Source organism: Leucopleurus acutus (genome assembly GCF_964270905.1).
Source record: "Leucopleurus acutus genome assembly, chromosome: 17".
Taxonomy (NCBI): domain Eukaryota; kingdom Metazoa; phylum Chordata; class Mammalia; order Artiodactyla; family Delphinidae; genus Leucopleurus; species Leucopleurus acutus.
The window spans coordinates 63,050,102-63,071,590 of NC_139159.1; the positions used below are offsets into that span (position 1 = coordinate 63,050,102).

At 41.3% G+C, this 21,489-nt stretch overlaps 1 protein-coding gene across 1 annotated transcript in view; it reads left to right on the forward strand.

The window, feature by feature from the left end:
• The window catches only part of SLC30A8 (solute carrier family 30 member 8), a gene marked incomplete at both ends in the record, with an annotated part of 34,900 nt that extends 17,236 nt beyond the window's left edge, over window positions 1-17,664 (forward strand). Inside the window, 6 exons of the mRNA XM_082858635.1 lie at window positions 2,167-2,313; window positions 5,435-5,588; window positions 9,755-9,905; window positions 11,554-11,659; window positions 16,099-16,233; window positions 17,519-17,664. Coding sequence (XP_082714761.1) covers window positions 2,167-2,313; window positions 5,435-5,588; window positions 9,755-9,905; window positions 11,554-11,659; window positions 16,099-16,233; window positions 17,519-17,664 — 839 coding nt within the window. The remainder of the gene's footprint in view (window positions 1-2,166; window positions 2,314-5,434; window positions 5,589-9,754; window positions 9,906-11,553; window positions 11,660-16,098; window positions 16,234-17,518) is intronic.
• Between the last annotated feature and the right edge of the window lie 3,825 nt (window positions 17,665-21,489).

Consider the following 21,489-nt stretch of genomic DNA (forward strand, 5'->3'; position numbering starts at 1 on the left):
TCCCAGTGAGAGTGGCTTTCTGATCCCCTAGCCCATGATGCCTGTTTTCTATACAGTGAGTGTTAGACAAGGGGATCACTGAAGAGAGGAACTGTGCTTCGTTTAACTTTGTTTATTTTTGTATACCCTATCCCTGGGATGTGCACAGTAAGGTCTCGATACATCCTGGCTGGACGATTGAATTAACTGTCGATAATACCCCATGCTTTCAGAAGCAAATGCACATTCAGTCACAGACTGCCTCGTACGAACAGTTTACTCCACAGGAGTCAGCATGATTCCCCACAGTTTTTTGGATGTTCTTATAAGCAGCTTGGATGGCTGCAGAATGCCTCTCAGTTCCCGGGTCTCCATATAACCACACTGCTTCCAAAGCAAGCCCTTTTTCTTTCCCAGTTCCCTCCTGACTCAGCTGAGCCTGTGGAAGAACCCCTGTAAGACTTCCTTCCCTTGACTTAAGCTACAATTTTAGCCCAGCATACCAGCATTCATCACCACCATTCATTGCTAAGATTGTGGCAAGCTGCTTATCTGCGTGCAGTCATTCCCTGGGCAAGAAATAATGCATTATTAATACCGCTTTATTATCAGGCCCAGGTTTGGCAGACAGAGCAATATGAGAGGATAATTGGAAGGACAGCTGATTTGTTAGCAAAATGTTGCTTTTTGGTTAATGAATCATTCTGACTTTTGCCCTGACAGCTCAGTAACAAGCCTGAGGACTACTTTGCTTCAGACCATTAAACTTTCACAAACCAGATATTAACTATAGCTAGAGCTGGCGATCTCTGGGGCTTATTGCAATTATGAACCTTATATGCAATTTTTTTAAATCATTAGTTGAGACGAGGTGAGTCTGATGATGGAGGGGCTGATGACTGACAGTCTCTGTCACTTTGTTTGCACACAAGGCAATAAACAGCTTCTGGGAGGACTCATCAGTCAGCGGAAGCTCTTTGCTGGGAAGATGTAGTAACAACAATAAAGGTTATTGCCCTGTTCGAGAAGGAAAAGATAAGGTGGTCCTTTTGACTTCTGTTTTAGAGGCTGGCGGTCTTTTCACAAAGGAGAACTAGACAGAAATACAGGGAACACACCAAATGGAGAGAAAAACAAGGCAGGTGTCCTATGGCTTGGGTTCTCTTCCTGTGCTGTATCGGACTGTTGGTGCATTCAAGATGATCATACTAAGTGAAGTGAGTCAGACAGAGAAAGACAAATATCATATGATATCGCTTATATGTGGAATCTAAAAAAATGATACAAATGAACTTATTTACTCAACAGAAACAGACTCACAGACATAGAAAATAAATTTATGGTTACCAAAGGGAAACGGGGTGGGATAAATTAGGAGTATGGGGTTAACATATACACACTACTATATATAACATATACACACTACTATATATAAAATAGATAATTAACCAGGGCCTACTGTATAACACAGGGAATGCTACTCAGTATTCTGCAATAACCTATATGGAAAAAGAATCTGAAAAAGAATAGATAGATGTATATGTACAATTAAATCACTTAGCGGTACACCTGAAGCTAATGCAACATTGTAAATCAACTCTACTCCAATATAAAATAGAGATTTTTAAAAAACAATCTCATTGGAAGGTACCTGCCCTTTCTTCTTACTCCTCCCCACTATTCAGAACAGCAGTCTCAAAACCAGGTGGATAACATAAATTAGCGGAGCAGAAGGAAGTGGTAAAGACTGTGGTAAAATTACAAGTCAAATAACAGCACATCAGGGGGCCAGATTGTGTCATTTGGTTTACAGACCAAAGTCCAGGTCCTCAGTCTGGAGACCCTTTCAATCTGGCCTGCACCTCTCCTGCCTCCTCTTTTTATATTTCTTTTGAATCCTCATGCCCCAGTCTAACTGGGATGTTCTTCAAATGTTCCCCACATTTTATCCCAGGAATGGCCTCTCTTGTGCAATTCACTTCTACATGTTCAAATCCTACCCACTCTCTGGATCTTGGTTTCTTTACTTGTCAAACTGGGGAAAAGAGGTGGATTAAATCACAGTTAAGACCCCTTCTCGTCTTCAGTTCTGTGAGACTGTGGCATTTGCACCAACTACGGTTAGTACGTATGTGATCTAGTTGCACTCTGGGGCCCTAACCCCATATCCTATTCTGCATCCCCCAGGTGGACACATTGCTGGGAGTCTTGCTGTCATCACAGACGCTGCCCATCTCTTAACTGACCTGACCAGTTTCCTGCTCAGTCTCTTCTCCTTGGGGTTGTCATCGAAACCCCCCTCCAAGCGGCTAACATTTGGGTGGCACCGAGCAGGTACAGTTCATCAATTGAGCACTGACACAGAGTAATGCTGCAGAGTCAAACCGAGGATAAAAACGGAAGGGACAGTGCAAAGCCTTGTTTGAAAATCCCTTAGAGGCACATCTCTGGTTCACAGAGTGAAACAGATGTGTACGTGGTAACGTGTGTTCCCAATGCTAATTCCGCTAACAGCCAGATTAACGGCGCTACCTCTACTCCAATGGGACAACAGGAACACATACATCACTTTAGCAACCACCCCAGTCCAAGAATCTCAGTGTGCGGTAACAGCCATGATACTATTCATTAAATGACTCGGCATCTGGGAGGGAGGGTGGGGTGAAGCGTCTACCATTTTGCAAAGTAAAGCAAAGAGAGCCCAAGAGAGGTGGAGAGATTGAAGAACTTCTTGTAGGGGGGTTGGGGATAGAATATGGACTTTCCTGCTCACACAGCATTTAGCCATTCAGTGAATGGCTCAGCTGGATATCTTGTTCAATCAGCCATCAACAATAAGAAGAGGAGAAGGAGGAGGAAGAAGAGGAAATGAAAGTTTATTTTTCCTCTTTCTTAGATCTGGTTCTTTGGCGAGTGATAGCTTGCTCTTGTCTAGGAATGGGCCCGGGTATGATGAGGGTTTACTACCCGGGAAGCTCTTACTTTGGCTCATTTTTACAATCCACCCGGCTCTCCAACACATACTGTCACTCCACTTCTCCTCTGTATTATTCCTTATGTCAGCTGGAGGAGCTACTGGCTGAATGTACAAATCACGTGTACAAAGAGTTACAATTCCACATTTTCACACCAGTTGAGAAAATCAATGTGGAGGAGATCTGAGGGCAGAGCTGTGGGCGACATGATAACACGGCCAGCCTTCACCGAAAGGTGCCAATAGACAGAGACCACAGCTTGTAGGCTGACAATTGTGGATTGCGGTTTTTCAAGTTTAGAATGATAGGAAGTTCTAACTTCATGTCAAACAACTTATCAACACAGGTGTTTTGGATTGCCTTTCCTTTAACACTGAGGGGGGGGAGGGGGAGGGAGGGAGGGAGGGGGGAGGCAATAAACATCAAAAAAAAGACTTGGTGGCAATGTGATTTCAGATTCTTTTCAGTCCCTGAATAGGGCTACACTTGGAAAACATGTACCTTTGGCTGAGTACCCACCATTTATCTGCATAAATTTTTACATGTATTTTACCCTTTATGATACCATTGGTCAAAGCTGCTTTGTAAACACAGGGAAGACTCAGAGTTTAGATTGCTGCTTGAACTTTCTCATCCTGGTGATGGAAGTCCGTGAGCACTGACACTGTAGAAGACCAGGGCTGTTCAATAGGGCTTTCTGCTTCAAGGGAAATATTGTATAATAGATAATACAATGTGGCCATGGAGCACTTTAGATGTGGCTAGTTCTACTGAAGAACTGGATTTTTAATTTTACCTATTTTAAATTTAAATAGCCATATGTGATCGATGGCTACCATATCAGGCAGCACCTCCATAGACATATAGGTGAAAATCAACTAGCGCAAATCAACTAGCACAGTTTGTTTACATCAAGCATGTAACTTCATGGATAACTTTGTTGAGGAAGAAGCTAAGTACAAAATGTGAGTTTATGTAAAGATAATGGTAATACACGCACCCCAATGTTCATAGCAACATTATTTACAATTTCCAAGATAGGGAAGAAACCTAACTTCCCACCAACAGCTGAGGGGATAAAGATGTAGTATATATATACACATATATACATACGTATACATACACATACAATGGAATCCTACGCAGCCATAACAAGAATGAAATTTTGCCATTTGCAACAACACGGATGGACTTGGAGGGCATTATGCTAAGTGAAATAAGTCAGACAGAGAAAGACAAATACTCTGTGATATCACTTATATGTGGAATCTAAAAATTACAACAAACTAGTAAATATAACAAAACAGAAGCAGACTCACAGATGTAGAGAACAAACTAGTGGTTACCAGTGGGGAGAGGGAAGTGGGGAGGGGCATGATAGGGGTAGGGAATTAAGAGCTACAAGCTATTATATATAAAATAAATAAGCTACAAGGATATATTGTACAACACAGGGAACCTAGCCAATATTTTATAATAACTATAAATGGAATATAACCTTTAAAAAGTTTGAATCACTATCTCATACACCTGAAATTTACATAACATTGCACATCAACCACACCTCAATAGAAAAAAAAAATAGAGTGTTAAGTGGCCAATGAGACAGGGGTCACGTGAATATGGTAAAAATCATGGAAGTGTATGTAAATGACTGAAGTCTGGGAAATAATATGTTACATTGCTCTGCTTTAAAAGGGGGAAGGTCGGAATTATGAAATGTGCCCGACCACTGACTCACAGAATATTTCTAGAGCCTTGTAGGCTTTTAGAAGCTATATACAAGGTTGAGTGAAAGATCAAGGTGAGGCGTAAGGAACTTCTAAGTGAGCAAACATACTTCACTTAGAGGGAAGCCTGAACACTATCTTATCTTTAAATGTTCATGTAAATGTCTCCATTCTGACACTTCTTTTCCTTACTCTTGCTTGTAAAATGCAGTTAGAGTGTTGATATACCTTGGAGTTTGCCTCTGTGTTTATAATATGTTGGGTTGGCATATGAAGCTCATTTTCATTAAGTCTCTGAAGGATTCCCTTTTTACTATTTTACAGTGCTGGCAAGTTGTAAGTGTTTTATGGCAAAATTAAGAGTTTCTAAACACGTTTTACTCTGTGTCCCATTATTTCATCTCCTAATAAGTTTCAATCATTTTAGCACCTGTTTAAATTAAAATCCCTCAGGAAAACAGCAAGGGTAGGCAGCCATTAATATGCTTTAAAAATTTGCTGAAAATTACTTAGTAATATGGAGCATAATGAACTCAGACACTGGTGTTTTATGAATACAACATTAAAGTGTCTCATCTTAGTGCTAAAATCCATCCACACTTTTGCTTTGCGAATCACCGAGTGAGCTAGTGTGAAGCCTCTCTTTTTTGGTGGGGGAATGGAGCGTTAATATCTTATGACTCTTGGGGAGGTTAAGGTGATTCACAAATTCTTTGTGTATGTGTGTCTGTGTGCATTTTGAATCCCTAGAGATCCTCGGTGCCCTGCTGTCCATCCTATGTGTCTGGGTGGTGACGGGTGTGTTGGTGTACCTAGCGTGTGAACGCCTGCTGTACTCCAATTACCAGATCCAGGCGACCGTGATGATCATTGCTTCGAGCTGTGCGGTGGCAGCGAACATTATGTAAGTCACCCCGCACACTGCCTGTGAAGCTTGTCTGGACATAGATTTGTGGGTTTGTTGTTGTTGCTATTGTTTGTTTTTAATTCCTCCACTTGTGAGGATGGTAGAGACATGACAGAGTGTTCAAATGGCTCTAAGACTGAAAATAGGGCTGGTTGTGCTAGTTTAAGTTACAGTGTGTTTTAATATTGGCTTCTAATAGCTACCATTTTGAATGCTTCCTACGTGTCAGAGAATGCGCTGAGATCTTTTGATCTATTTACATTATCAAGCTCAATGTTCACAACACTCATACCATACAGATTAGGAAATTGAAGCTCAGTGAGGTTAAATAAACTGCCAATGAGGCAGTGCAGAGCGGATTTGAAAACAGACCCACCAAACCCAGAATTGAGCTTCTAGCCACTCTGCTCTCTCACACAAATTGATGGTTCTATGTGGGATGTGACTTACTCCTATTCTTTTTGTTACATGAACACATTATGAGTTCCCAGAGACCTGGGTTGGAAGAGATCATAAATTTTATTTACTTCAGCCCCCTTTCTACTTTTGAATTCTCTTTTGCAATAGCCCCATAAAGTGGTCATTAGTTTCATATATTTTAACAGAATGATAGGGAATTTATTTCTCTCAAAAGCAGTCTATCTTATCTTTGCATCATTATGATTGCATGAAAACTCTTAAGCTGTGCTAGCTAAACTCTCTCTTTAGTTTCCATCTCTTGGTCCATTCTCTCATCCAGGCAGTCTTAAATCATTCTTAGAGGAAATGTGATCATGCCCTGCGGGACATGTGATTATTGCCATACTGGTCTGGTCTTCCCAAATGAACTATCTGATTGCTCATGACAATGTGGAGCTGAAGCCAGGGCTTTGATCCTTTTTGGTTGATTTGATCTTTCCTATTTGATAGTCTGATTTTGGGCAACGTTACTTTAAACTCTATCTATCTATCTATCCATCCATCCATCCATCCATCTACCTACCTACCTATCATCTGTGGTAGTCACAATAATGGCCCCTCAAAGATTTCCACGTTCTAATCCTTGGAACCTCTGAATATGTCAACTTACATGGTCAGAGGAACTTTGCAAATGTGGTTAAGGATGGACCTTGAGAAGGGGAGACTATCCTGAATTATCCAGATAGGCCCAATGTAACCACAAAAGTCCTTATAAGAGGGAAGTATGAGGTCAGAGGGGAGAGAAGATGCTGCATTGCCGGCTTTGAAGATGTACGTGACCTCTAGAAGCTGGAAAAGGTAAGAAAATGAATTCTCCCCTAGAGTCTCCAGAAGGAACGCAGTCCTGCACACTCATTTTAGACTTCTGACTTCCAGAACTGTAAGACAATAAATTATGTTGTTCTAAGCCACAAAGGCTTTGTGGTAATTTGTTATAGCAGCAATAGAAAACCATCCATGTATCACCTGTCTATCTTGCAATGTAACATGATACATTCAATGAGGTAGGTTCAGGAATGGAAGAAGACAGTGACGAAGAATGGCATTTTAAACAGCGTTGTTTGTTTTTGTTTTCTGAGAGCGGGCACAAAGGAATCCCTGGAATTAGAGGGTAGTCTGAGCGTGTGTACTGTGAATAAGTTCCTCCAGGCACTTTCATGTCCTTAGCTTGTACCTGTCTTGGGTCCTCATCCCTTAGTTTGGGACCCATTGCTCAAAATCTCTAAGCTAAACAATTAGAAGAGTGGTATCTGATCTGCTGTCACTGACTAGATCACTATTTCTACCCAGTTAACTTGAAAATATGTTTCATATTGGCCCTGGGAGAAAAAGTATGGGAAGATCAATGCAAATCTATCACTACTAGGAGACAAATAGGCCAGACCACATGTCCTGCTGACTGGGAGTCAATACCATCATCTTTGCATAAGAAGAACTATATGTCCCCAGGGCAGCAGGAACAATAAAAATGTTAATAATTTCCCGAGTCATATGTCACATAGGTTGTGTGTATGCTGCATAAAGATGAAGAATGCACCCAGTTAACTACCACATAAATCTGGCACCTTGAAGATCGAGTGTGACTTTCTAAATAGATACCATCCAAATTTTCTTTTTACTACAACCGCTTTCGAACTTCGACCCTAATACTGCATGTGCTTTTCATGCTTACAAAGACCAGGGAATTGAAAAGCATTGACTTCCCTGTGCAAGCAGGAAGTTATTTATGGATAAGGATACTGAGTGACTCAAATGTTTACTCCCAGAACTGGGATTACAGGTTTCAAGTTCTGCTAGATGCTGTATTGTCTGACCGCAGAGATATCAGAACCATAATTTGGGAATAAATCTATTGCTTGGGAGCCCAAAATCAAGGTAGAAAGTTCTAACAGAAGTTGCTAAGGGATTCTCGGATGAAGATTACGGACAGCGCCTTAAGGCTAAGTTTTTCTCTGCCTGCAACATTTCCTAGCCTATTTAACTCTAGTAATAACCTTTCAAATCCAACTCAATTGCCTTGTCTGTCTAACTAAATCAGAGTCCCCTGTTGTACCATCTGTAGCACCAGTTCTTAATAGACTTAGTATAATTAGAATTTTCCATTTATGTGTGTCTTTCTAAAATCTCTACCATCTCCATCATACTTAAAGCTACAATGAGGGAGGGACTACGTCTATTTTCACCTTTACGCCCCAAGCATTTAATAGTGCCTGGCATATAAGAATCCCTAAGTAAGTTTTCTTTTTAAATACAAAATGAGTAAAAGAATGGATAACAATGTGACGAGCATACATGGCAGACCTAGAAACAAAGTCTATTAACTTCTTTCTAGGTCTGCCGTGTATGCTAGGCATGTTAGGCATGTTAGGTTGTCTGAAGAACTTTAAATGGTAACTCCTAATTGAGGGTGAATTTCTGCCCAAACACTGACAATCTAAAAACTGTAAATTAGGTAATGTTCACATCTTGGTGGATAGCAGTCTCTCCGCTTTGTGATGATGGCCTGAGATTTAACAGACACCTACCTGCAAATAGACTGGGATACATGGTACTGAAAAATTATTTTTTTAAACCTTTGTTCCAAAATGTACAGAAAGTGTTTCTAGGCAAAACATAAGAGATATTACTCCTGGACTTCCCTGGTGGCGCAGTGGTTAAGAATCCGCCTGCCAATGCAGGGGACACGGGTTCGAGCCCTGATCCGGGAAGATCCCACATGCCGTGGAGCAACTAAGCCCGCGTGCCACAACTACGGAGCCTGCGCTCTAGAGCCCATGAGACACAACTACTGAGCCTGCGTGCTGCAACTACTGAAGCCCGTGTGCCTAGAGCCTGTGCTCTGCAACAAGAGAAGCCACCACAACGAGGAGCCTGCGCACCACAATGAAGAAAGCCCGTGCACAGCAACGAAGACCCAACACAGCCAAAAATAAATAAATATATTAAAAAAAAAAAAAAAAGAGAGATTACTCCTAAAGTTGTGGATAAACAGAATCACGTACATAATTTATAGGGCCCACTATTAGTCTCTTTGACTTGGATTGGAGCTGTTAAATTATGCAATATGTTATATATACATATAACATTTACATACATTATAATACATTAATATATTTCAGTCTCTTGATAAATAGCTACATATATAAGCACAGTACTCTCATCATTGGCCATTAGGGAATTATTCAAATTTCCAATTCTCATGGAAATGAACAAAATTAAGTAAAATAAAAGATTAAAAAATCCAACTTTGAAGAAATTCACTCCTTATTTTGTTTTATTGTTTTCTGCTGCTTTTTTGCATTTGAAACCAGCACATTAATTAAGCTCCCACCAAAGCTCAGCTTTAAGCCTAGCTCGGTGTCTGACATTCAGGAGATCCTCAATAAATATTTCCCCTCCTCATTGTCAAATACTTGGCATTTACCTAAGAGGTGATGGTTTCCAGTTTTAAAATGAAACAGAGTAGCATTAATTAGATGGAAAAGAAAACTGAGGTGAATCTTCATTGTCTATCCTTGTGTGAACTTTTTTAAATTCCATGATACCCTTGTGTTCAAAATTAGTTCAAAATAGTCCACTATAAAGCATTAATGTTTCAACTCTTTGCCATTTTGGGTAATACATGCTGTCGTCAACTCCCCATTGTGCTGCACAGATTTTTAAGGGTTAGTCTCGTGGGCCAAGGACATTGCTTTTTCTTCCAGACTAAGTGTGATTTTGCACCAGAGACACCCTGGCCACAATCACAAAGAAGTGCAAGCTAATGCCAGTGTCAGAGCTGCTTTTGTACATGCCCTTGGAGATCTATTTCAGAGCATCAGTGTGTTAACCAGTGCACTTATTATCTACTTTAAGGTGAGTATGTTTGAGTTTACTCACTGTCTTAGTGATTTTATAGATTAGGTGGTACAGAAGCTGACCCTCCATTATTAACTTAAATGAGGGTGGACAGCCAGTTTGCCTACACAAACTACTTTACAAGGTTTAAACAAAGAAACTTTCAAAGCTTGAAACCTTAAACTTTCCAAATTCCTAAGAGCTATGTCTTTAACTGTAGGGCTGCCCGTCTTTCAAGAAAGTAGTCCCTTCTGTTCTGCGGTTAAGATGGATTGCAATGGAACCATGAATAACTTAGGGTTCTTGGGTTGTAATCAACAGAAAAGATCTGTAGCTCACTTAAGCAAAAAGTAGACTCATTGGCTGAAATTTATTGGATGTACTCCTCTACAGAAATCAAGGTAGAATAAAGAGCAACTTTTGGTATCTAGATTTCAGAAACTATCCAACTTCTGTCCTAGGCACCATGATGAAATGAATGTGACTCAACTAATATTTTTCCTGTTCTTGTCACTCTGCTGAAGATTCATATTTCTGGGAAATGGAACCCAACTGACATAGGTTGGGTCTTGTATCTGCTGTTTGGCTGGGGAGGGTAGAGCACCTGACTGACTCCCACCATGGGAGACAGGTAACTTATTTCCAAAAAGTCAGGGTGTCAATTGAAACTTGGAATAGATCCTGAGTGGGCCTCTGACCCCAAACAAATATTCACTACAAATCTCTATTTGGTAATACCAAGAACCAACAGAGTTGGGTAAGCGCGGAGGTAGGGGGGTAATGGAGGAGAGGAGTGTATAGCTCTGTCTGTTCACATCACGACTGCCCAGTTAGCAAGGACTCTATTATTTTTAGTGGAAAATGAAAACATGTAAATAAAAATTACAAAGACATGTCTGAATTCAATTGGGCAAATCCTCACTAAAAGCTTTAAGTTTAAGACCAAATCGTTCAAAATTGTAGGGTGAGTGAAGTTTGAGAGTACTCTTACCAAGGTTATTCTTGCCGGGTTTCTTAGAAGTAATGAGGCACAAATTTTTCTGTGGCACAGAACTTCATCAAGGGCAGAATAGCAGGTGTTTTACCCTGAGGCCAAGGGCTCCAGCGGTGAGAGAGCACGAGAGTGAGGCCTCAGTACATATTCTTTGGACTGGATCAAAGATGCCTGCCTTGAGTATATGTCATATTTAACAGGGAAAGAAGTAAACTGACCCACTCTGCCAAGACCAAGCTCTGGCTATACCTTGGGTTACATGCAACCTCTGCACAAATGATATCCTTTCTTTTCATCATAATTAAGGATGAAAAGTCATTGAATGTTGTACAAATGTGTGCATATTTTCATCACATTCTCTGTACTTCTATGAATTTGAGAGAAGTTCAATCAGGCCTTTTGAGAGCGCATTCAAGGATACCTCTCTTTTTACTTCTTAAATTGTGGGGAGAGCATGTCCTATGGTCTCCCTTTCTTGAGTCACTGAGAGTTGAAAGCTTAGAAGAAGGACTGAGTCTTCAGGAAGTCTTGCCTCTGAGTTGGAGTTCAGTGTCAGAAGGGTGAATGGGTGACAAGGGAGGGAAGGAAGCGTGAGGGTTTACTTATTTTATCCATCAGACTTTCCACATGGGAGGCCTGGATTCAATTAACTGAAATCCCCATATTTTCTAGCCAGACTATAAAATGGCTGACCCGATCTGCACATTTGTCTTTTCCATCCTGGTTCTGGCCAGCACCATCACTATCTTAAAGGACTTCTCCATCTTACTCATGGAAGGTAGGAATGATTTTCTTATTATTCCCAGCATTTGTGTTTTCTCTTCCTTATAATCACAAAAGGGAATGGCCTCAAGGCATGCCTACTGTGAGTTTGCATTATAGGGAAAGCGTAAACTTACAAGAAATTTTTGTGAAAAAAAATATGATTTTTATTCAAATGGGAATACATAAATAAAAAGGATTGGCTTCTGTTTTCTTCAGCAACTGTTAAATGATATGGCATAGTATAAAAGCAATACGTACAAACACCAGAATGAGTGATTCAGTGAGGGAGATACAGCAAAAATATAAATTTATCCCTAACTATGTGGCAAATACCTAAGAAATACTGAATAAATCTATCCCTCAGGCAGCATTATAGCTACTATGAAGGACTTGCCTAAAATGCTCATTAGACTAGGCCAGCAGTTCTCAGACAGTGGCATCAGAACCACTCGGAGGGTCTGATAAAACACAGACTGCTGGGCCCATCCAACAGTTCCTGAGACAGTAGGCCTGGGGCGAGGCCTGAGAATCTGAATTTTAACAAGACGTTGCCGCTGCTGGGCAGAGGCCCGTACTTTGAGAACCACTGGACTAGTCTCTTCATACCCCTGAAAGGGTTCTTCCATGAGGACACTGGGAGTGGCGCTTAGAAAATTCAATCACAACCAGGGATTTGCATCTTATCAAACATTCAGGTGATCAAAGATAGCCATACGTCAGCTGAGCTTCTCCTTCCTGTCCAGCACATTTTGACCGAAGGTAGACACAGTCTCAGAGTACAGCTGCCTTCACGACAGCTCACCCTTCCCTAGCTTAGCATTCACTGCCCAGTACACGTTCAAAGGTTTTGTTCTCGGAGGGCCTGATAATCGTTGGTAGGTGATAATGTTGATTGACCACAGTGAAACGGAAAACGGAGTCAAACATCACTGAGTAACAAGTGAATGTCCTCGCTCAGAAGGGGACAATATTTGGTTTGTCAAGTCACAGATGCATCCATTTCCTTTTCTGAGGGCCAAGCACTGAGCTGCAGCTGTTACTGCTGTTACAGAACTTACTGACTTGAAGGTGGAGAAAAGACAAATGTGTGTACAATGTGAGATGACTACATTCCACTTTATCTCTCAGTACAGACATTCCCTCATGATTATCTTTTTTTTATTTAAGCAAAAATGTAACTAATTATTGAAACTGGCAGGTAACTCCTATCTGGAAGATGCTTAATTTTTAAATTAGGTTAGCATAAAATAATACTTGTACTTGGTAAAATTTTTTAAGAAAAGATGGAAAGGTATAAAATGATAAGAAGAAGTCTCTTCATTTTTCTACCTTTGAATTCTCAGGCCCATTATTCAGGAGTAACACCTACTAATAAGTTGACATATATCTTTCCAAAAATATCTATGCATTTACACATATATGTACATGCAATATACATATATACATGTGTGTATATGTGTGTGTGTGTACATATATATAGTGCATGTGTCTTTTTTACACAAACTAGGATTACATACATATTTTGTTCTGCACCTTACTTTTTTCAACTGGAGATCTTTCCATATTAGTACATACACAGATACACCTCATTCTTTTTCATGGATACAAAGTATTCTATTCTACTGTAAGCACGTATCGCAATACCTGCTTATTGACAGACATTACAAACAATGCTGCAATTATATTTTTAGCAATTGTATATCTAATTATTCCTAGATAATAATATTCCTAGATAATAATCTAATAATTCCTAGAAGTATATTGCTGTTTCAGAAGTTATGTGCATTTTCAAATTTGATAGATATTGCCCTTTCTACCAAAGATACCATATCAATTTCTTTCTTACCAACAGCATATGAGAGTGTTCATTTCCTCACATCGTCACCATCACTGGGTATTGTCAAACTGTTGATTCTCTTCTAATCTGATAGGTGAATATTATCTTATTGATTCCATACACAAGTCTTTAATTACGAAGAATACTGAGTGATTTTTCATATACTTATTAGCCTGGGTAATTATTTTTTTGAAAACGAATCTGGGTATTTTCCTGGATATGTTAATATTTTTGCAGGCTCTCCCCCAGAAAGAAAAAGCTTTCTAAGGTGTGATGAAACATTGAGGCCAATGGGAACATATCCTTTTGCTTGTCAATATTATTTCATAGAGAAAAATAAGTAACAGTGGACTTGCATTCTCCATAAAGGTCAAGTGATAAAGGAGGCAAGAGAAAAAGAGGTAGTGGGATCATGACTTCATCTCAAGGGTCCTAGATGAATGACAGCAGGTCTTCAAAGGGTCAGATGAAACTCTCCAGAGATGACACGTTGGGCATAATAGTCAACTTTGGGTTACAGTACATGGAGTCTAGCATTTGCATGACACTCCACACCCAGAGCACGTACCTTAGAATCTGACATGCCACTTACCTATGTGGCCTTAGCAATTCTTCTTAACCTCTCTGATTCCCACTTTCTTCTCCAGTCAAACAGGAGTTGTAACACTCATTAACTAGCTCTTAAAGTTCTTATGACTATTAAATAAAATAATCACTATAAATAAGGTGCTCAATACAAACCTTGACATGCAGCTTCTCAATAAAGGTGTTATTATTATGATGATGTAACATTTTCACCCATGACTCCATGCACATGCTATGGCTAATCTGACACAAGAACTTCTTTGTTTCTAGTACCCTGAGCTTTGTGCAGCTCACAGAGTAAAAAACCATGTTGACAAGTTCCATGAAATATGAAGTGGGACTAAACTAAACTCAAACTGTAGTGAATTTTAAGTTAGCCTCAAGGAGGAAATCCCCATGAGCAAGGTTCTTAAATCCTGAAAAAGGAGAGTTAAGGATTCCCCATTCCTTTTAAGTAAGTGGTTCTCTACTAGCTGCTCATTACAGTCATCTGGGAAGCTTTTAAAAAATACTTATACCCAGGCCCTAGACCCAGAGATTCTGATTTAACAGGGGCTGGCCTTGATGTTTTTCAACATGCAGCCAAGCTTGAGAACCACTGCAAGGTAGAGCTGCCCAGTAGCTGGTAAATATTAGTGTAATGGTCCTCCACCTTGACTCAGTTAGAATCACCAAATGAGCTAAGCAAATACTGATGCTGGGTCTTATCCCCAGAGAATCTGACTTAATTGGTCTTGGGTGTAACCCAACAAATCATTTCAGAAATTTCTAAATTTCCTGATCATTTTAGAAATCATCAGGATTTCTAAAATCCCGGGTGACACTAATGTGCATCGAAGGTCAAGAACCACTATAAAAGCATATAGATTTCAGGGCCTCATCCGTAGAAATTTTCTTCAGGAGCATTTTAATGGAGCCAAGGCATGTTTATTTTTAACAAACACACCAGGTGTCTGTGATGTATGTATACAATTGAAGTGGAAGCTAAAAAGTGTTTATCCTTAGAAATCTCTTCTACAGCATCCTCTCTGGATCAACTTTAGTTGACAAGGATTTACCTATTGCATCAAATGGCTTTACCACGTCTGTACTAGTTGAGTTGATTTTTTTTTTAATTCTTATATCAAACCGATGTCTTCTATGATTTTAACCGACCATTGACTCAGGCCCTTACACTTTCATATCCTGTCATCTTCTATGTGACAATCCTTGCCATGTTTGAAAACAGTGATCCTACTTCCCTTAGTCTTCTCATCTCGAGGCTAGAGACACCCCAGTTCCTTCAGCCCCAAAGAAGAGCCGACTGGCTGCCAGACTTCCCACCTTCCGGTGTGTCCCACACTGTTCCTTTAGAAACAAGGATGAAAGTCAAACTACTATATTCTCTGGCCCTAATATTAAACCCTAAGTTACCTAAAATAATAGAAATTCTACAGACTGAATAATGAGATGATATTACAACATTAGGATCCCCTATTAACACCGTTCACTAAGTGACCTGTCGGATAACTAACACTTGTATAGCAGTAGAGTTTACAAAGGACAGAGATTTTCTGAGATATTTTCAGAGTCCCCAAAGGACTCTGTTAACTACATATTGTTATTATCATCCCTATTTTACTACAAATGTTCTAAGGCTTAGACAAGTTCCAAGAGTTGGGTAGATTCACAATAGCTGTAGTCAGAATGCCAACCCACGATAATCTGATACCAAATCCCATGTGACTTCCTTTTGCTTTCCAGATAATTTCAAAGATAACTGGGTAAACCATACACTCTGAAAATGAAGGGTGATGACTGTTGTTGATGATTGCCTAGTAAAATCTGCAAATATTCTCTGTGAACCTGTGATTGACGGTAAAACCTCTGAAATAGTCAGGTGAATCTGCTTTGTAAATATTTGAAATAAGAAACCATAAATGGAGAGGGCAAGTTAATAATTTACTAAGGGCTTTCTGTCCTCGATTGGCCATTGCACTGAGCTGTATTTAGTGAGATAACAACAGCCTTCCACTCTGTCCTCTTGGCAGGTGTGCCAAAGAACCTGAGTTACAATGGTGTGAAGGAGCTCATTTTAGCAGTGGATGGGGTGGTGTCTGTACACAGCTTGCACGTCTGGTCGCTAACAATGAACCAAGTGATTCTCTCAGCTCACGTTACTGCAGGTCAGTGAGTTTTGTAAACACCCTGGACGAAATTCAGTCCTTGTCCTGCAAAGTCTGTAGTTTCCCTCCTTTTGGTAGAGGAGCCCTTGGTGTCTGTTGCCCCTGCCAAAACAACTGTGAAGTGTTCTGTGTGACCAAGGGCCTTTGAAAATCGTCCCCCTTGCCAGTGTCGTCGTGGCAACAGTGATACTTATGACAACCCTGGAGGCCGACTGCAGAGGGTTACAGAGTAGAACAAAAGGCTAAAAGGCCACCCAAACTTCAAGGCCTTAAACTCTGTTTGACCTGATGTCCTATCGGTTAAATAAGAGGAAGAATTTAAGAAGAAATCTTCATTGAGTATCTTTGGTGTGTAAGATGCTTTGCCTATCACCAAAGAGAGAAAGGTGGTCCCATCCTTAAGGTTCTAAAAAGTTAAAAGATATTCTAGTCAGAATTAATGGTGGTTCCTTTACTGAATGGTTAGAAATTCTGTAACCATGTGAGATAACTCTTAGGATTTGGGGTTTATCCCCAAAACTACTTTTTCAAGTAGAAGGTGATTTTGTTCGTGATACATCCTAGGACTGAGAAAATGGGCACTGCCTCGGGAGACAGCTCAGGCTAAGGATGACATATTAGGCTGCTAAGAAATAACTCATGAAGTTACTTAGAGGCAGAGAACAGAAGAGTCATCTGAGGACTGTGCCTTCTCAGACATCCTCAGCTTTGCTGAGAAGCGTGGATCGGGCTGCAGGGAATTTACAGCCTCTACTGCACCACTATTTCACTGCAAATGGAAGAATCTAGGAAACAATCAGGTTACTACGGAGGGAACTTTACAGCCTCCTGATACCTTTGGGGACAAGAGAAAAGATGGCAGTGAGGTCTGCTGCTCTAAAGGCTTCCTGGCTCTTGTCACTATCCTTGATATAAATTCTGATTAGCCATAAGGGTGGCAACCCAGAGAACCCAGGGAACTGGTGAGCAGGGCTGTATAAGAAATAATAGTTTTGACTTGGCTTTTTCACGGCTTATCTCCACTTTCATAGTCAGCTCCTAGGAGCGCCAGACTCCAGAGAGGCTGTGGGTGAGAAGAGTTCCCAGAGTGACGGGGTGCTCTGCAGCACTGGGATGTCCCCTGTCTTGACTGTGTGAATGTAGCTGATTGTCAGAGCCATCGTGGCTCCTTCTGAGCGCACTGCCTGTGCCCCACCCCACCAGGTCAAAGACAAAAGCTGGAGATGAGGCGTCGCCCCTGTGTGTATAAATCAGTGCCGATCTCACTGTGGTTCTTTATCAACAGCAGCCGGCCGGGACAGCCAGGTGGTTCGGAGAGAAATCGCGAAAGCCCTCAACAAGAGCTTTCCTGTGCACTCACTCACCATTCAGATGGAACCTCTAGCCGACCAAGACCCCGACTGCCGTTTCTGTGAAGATCCCCTGGACTAGCTCAGTCGCACTGCCAGCTCCCCAAGCTCGACGGGCCACTACATGCTGCTCCGCAGTTCCTAACAAACCAAAGGAAGAAGTTTGAGAAATTCATGATACAGTTCAAGGCACGTTTTATCCTTCTCCATTTAGCTCCATCCTCCATGAATGAAAATGCGTTTAGATTCATCAGTCCATTGGATTATCAACCCATCTGTAGCTGTGTTCAATTCCAGGAATGTGTGTATAGATTATTCCTGACTGGGGGGGGGTGCTGAAATAACAGCTGTTTGTAACCACAGGTGATAAAAAGTTCACCTCCTTTCAATAACGCATCCCGAGGCTGAGTGGGTAAAGCTGAACTCACGAAAGTCCTATCAAGAATCAGCGTCAAGGAAGGAGTCACAGATTTTTTCCGAAACATGAAAAGCAAAACGGACAGGAGCCAAGTCAGTGGTAAAAGAGAATGTGGAGGTCTAGTCCTCCCTTAGAGCTTGACTTGCCCCCTAAGCTGCAATATAACTGGGGGCATTACCTTTCTACTCCTTATCAATGTCACTATTCACGACATGGGACAGAATTCCGTCTCTTTATCTTGCTTTCACACTATGTTGTGATATGTCTGAAACTGCTGAATTCTATTTTACTTCCCTGTATAAAAGGCACCTGTACAAATGAAAAATGAGGCAACTGCTGCTTTTTGAGTGTTTTCATATGGTGTGGTCTGATAATAAAAGAAAACGAGGAGGCACAGGGAGGCAGAGTATTTACCCCGAGTCACATGGAAGAGCTCCCAGGTCTTGAATAATATCTATGGAGCGCCAATTATTGTCCTAGTTGGCTCTTATCTTACACTGGGCTCTTTAGATATGTCCTCTTATTTCATTCTAATGATACCTTTAAAAAGTTCAAATTAATACCATCGTTGTATAGATATGGGTGTAAACGTTAGGTAAAGTAACCAACGTCATTTATTCATTCATTTAAAAATACTTTTCGACGCAGGCTATGGGCTGAGCATTGGTTAAACCAAGCTGACATGGCCTTTGCCCTCATAGAACTGTTTCCCCTGTGTGGGGAGCCGGGCATTGTACTAATAAACACCACCAGGAATGTACTACAAATGGCAGCAAGTGATACGAAACAAGAGGCTGATTGAGATTGGGGGAGGTCAATGGAGGGCCTCTCTGAAGAAATGGCGTCCAAGCTGAGACTTGAACGAAAAGACAGGCGATAGCCAAATGCATTGTAGAGGGAAGCACATTCTAGAAGAAGCCAGACAATGAGTGGACACCCTGAAGAAAGAACTGGGTGCATTTGAGGAATTGAGGAAGGTCCCTGTGGCTGGAGGGTACTAAGTGAAGGATGAGTTAAAGCATATGAAGGACCAGAGCCGGAGGAATAAGCAAGTCCAAGTTAGAAAGTAGCTGAAACCAGATCTAACTTGGCCAACATCCCATCTACACTTTCTCTTTGAACACTTTTTTTTTTTTTTTTTTGGCTGTTTCTTTTTGACCAAGTAATCTGCATTGACAATCAACCATTGTTTCAGAAATGCCTGCTAAAGACAAGCCTACTTTCCTCCGAGAATGGGGTGAATAAATTGCTGAGTTTAAAAGTAAAGGCATGACAGTGCTTCTGTAATGTATCCTGTCGTAGGTAGCACTAAATTTGTATCTTGTCTACACAAAACTCTGGCGAAAGAAAGAGGAAACCTAAACTAATGGAAGTGGTTGTAGGCTGACCTACCAAAAGACCTTGCCCCCAGAGACCCTGAATTATACCAGTGACAATGGGGACATGAAAGGGAGAGAGGAGTGACATGGTGGAAACAGGGGACTCTGTGGTGGAGGAATGAACGTGAGAGGGAATTAGAAACCCTGGTGTGAGTCCCTTTCTGCTGCCTCCAGATCCGTGACCTTCAGGGGCTCTCCCTTTCTCTGAGCTTTAGATTCTTCATCTGAAGACGGGGATTATACTTTCATCAACGGGTTTCTGTTAGAATTACATGGGATCATTTCTGTTAGAATTACATGGGATAATGTAAAAAACAACGTTCCTGGGACTCCCCTGGTGGTCCAGCGGTTAAGACTCCGAGCTCCCAATGCAGGGGGCCTGGGTTCAATCCCTGGTCAGGGAACTAGATCCCGCATGCCACAACTAAGAAGCCCGCGTGCCGCAACTAAAAGATCCCACATGTGCCAACGAAGATCCCATGTGCTGCAACTAAGACCCAGCGCAGCCAAATAAATAAATAAATATTAAAAACAAGAACACGGTTCTTTGTGTGGTAAAAAGTGAGTGCCCCATAGATATTCTTTCCAATCCAGGGTTTCTCAACCTTGGCATTATTGATATTTGGGGCTGGATCAACTCTTTGTTGTGGACGAACTGTTCCAACAACAGCAAAAAGTTGTTTCTGTGCATCACAGGATGTGTAGCAGCATCCCTGGGCTCTACCCACTAGCTACTACTAGCACTCTCCAACACACACACCACACATACACACACACACACACACACACACACACACTTACAGACTAAAAGGGAAAATACAGCAGTTGAGCGGGGCATGGAAGTCTTGGCCCTCAGGATGGCTGCCTTTTGACAAGAAGCCAATGGGACAAGAGGAAGTAATTTGAGGCTGCTCTTTACATTCCAGGTCCACTTCTGTTCACTTTCCAGATCCTCCAACAAGGGGACAGGAATATTACATGATTCGTCTGAGACTAGGACGTTCTTTGGACTGTGGTTTTCTCCTAGACAGGGTTACTGTGTCTTAGAGCCAGGGACCCATGATCTCATTTTTCCTCTCCTTGCCTCATGGTAAATAAACCCAGGCACAGTATGTCTCCTTGGTCCAGGCCAGGCATGCTTCTCTTCTCTTCTTTTCCAACTCCCCTGAGCAGAGAGCTGAGTGGGTAAGTTAGGCCAAGGCCTTTTGTGCAGATCTGGCCATCCATCTTTCCTTCCCACCCCATCTTTGCACAGGGGGAATTGAATGTGCTGGTCTCAAGATTTCGATTTAAGGAGTAGGAAGGAAATGGAAGGCTCACTGCAGCCTCCAGCTGGAGCACTGGGTTCTGAATGTGGAAGCATTTCACTGGGTTATTGGATCTTGCCTCAGATATTAAGGACGCGCTATTTTGATTTGTATTCTTCTATCATTCTTTGTGTGGTTCTCACCTGTGGAGAGTAAAATAAAGGTGTGCAGGCCTCAGTGGGTCTGGTTTGGAACCGGAACTTCTGTAGTTTTTAACATACCCGGAGATGATTCTAAAGAACAGCTAGAGTCTAGAAGAACCTCAGCCAAAGGAGGTCACTAAGTGGGGGATTCAGACACATACCCAGATACCTACAATAATTTCTCAAGTTACAGCCATGTGGATGGGGTACGAAGGGAGCACAGAGTGGTGGGGACTGCAGTGTGGACGTGGCCATTGAGACTTCATGCCATTGAGCTGACAGCCATGCTAGACTTTGAATTATATATGGAGGTCCTCCAGGCAGATGAATAAAAGGGCATTTGAGACCAAGGGAGGACTATGTGTAAGTCATGCTTGTGTTTCTCTGCTGGTTTTTAATTTGAAAAGCAGAATATATGTGGCAAAGAAAAGGATCAACTCTGTGATGTTTAAAACGATGTAATTTTTGCTACTTTGTCATTATTGAGGAGAACAGGAGTTCTGCCTTTGATGATTTTTATGTCATTGTCAGCGTCTAGCAAGGTGCTGGAAACCCAGCAGGCGTTAATAAGTGCTGAGGCAATGACTCTGGGGCTATATGTGGGCCTTGTCATTATTTTTCATTTACATTTGTATTTTTCTGAAACTTTGAGGGCCAAGG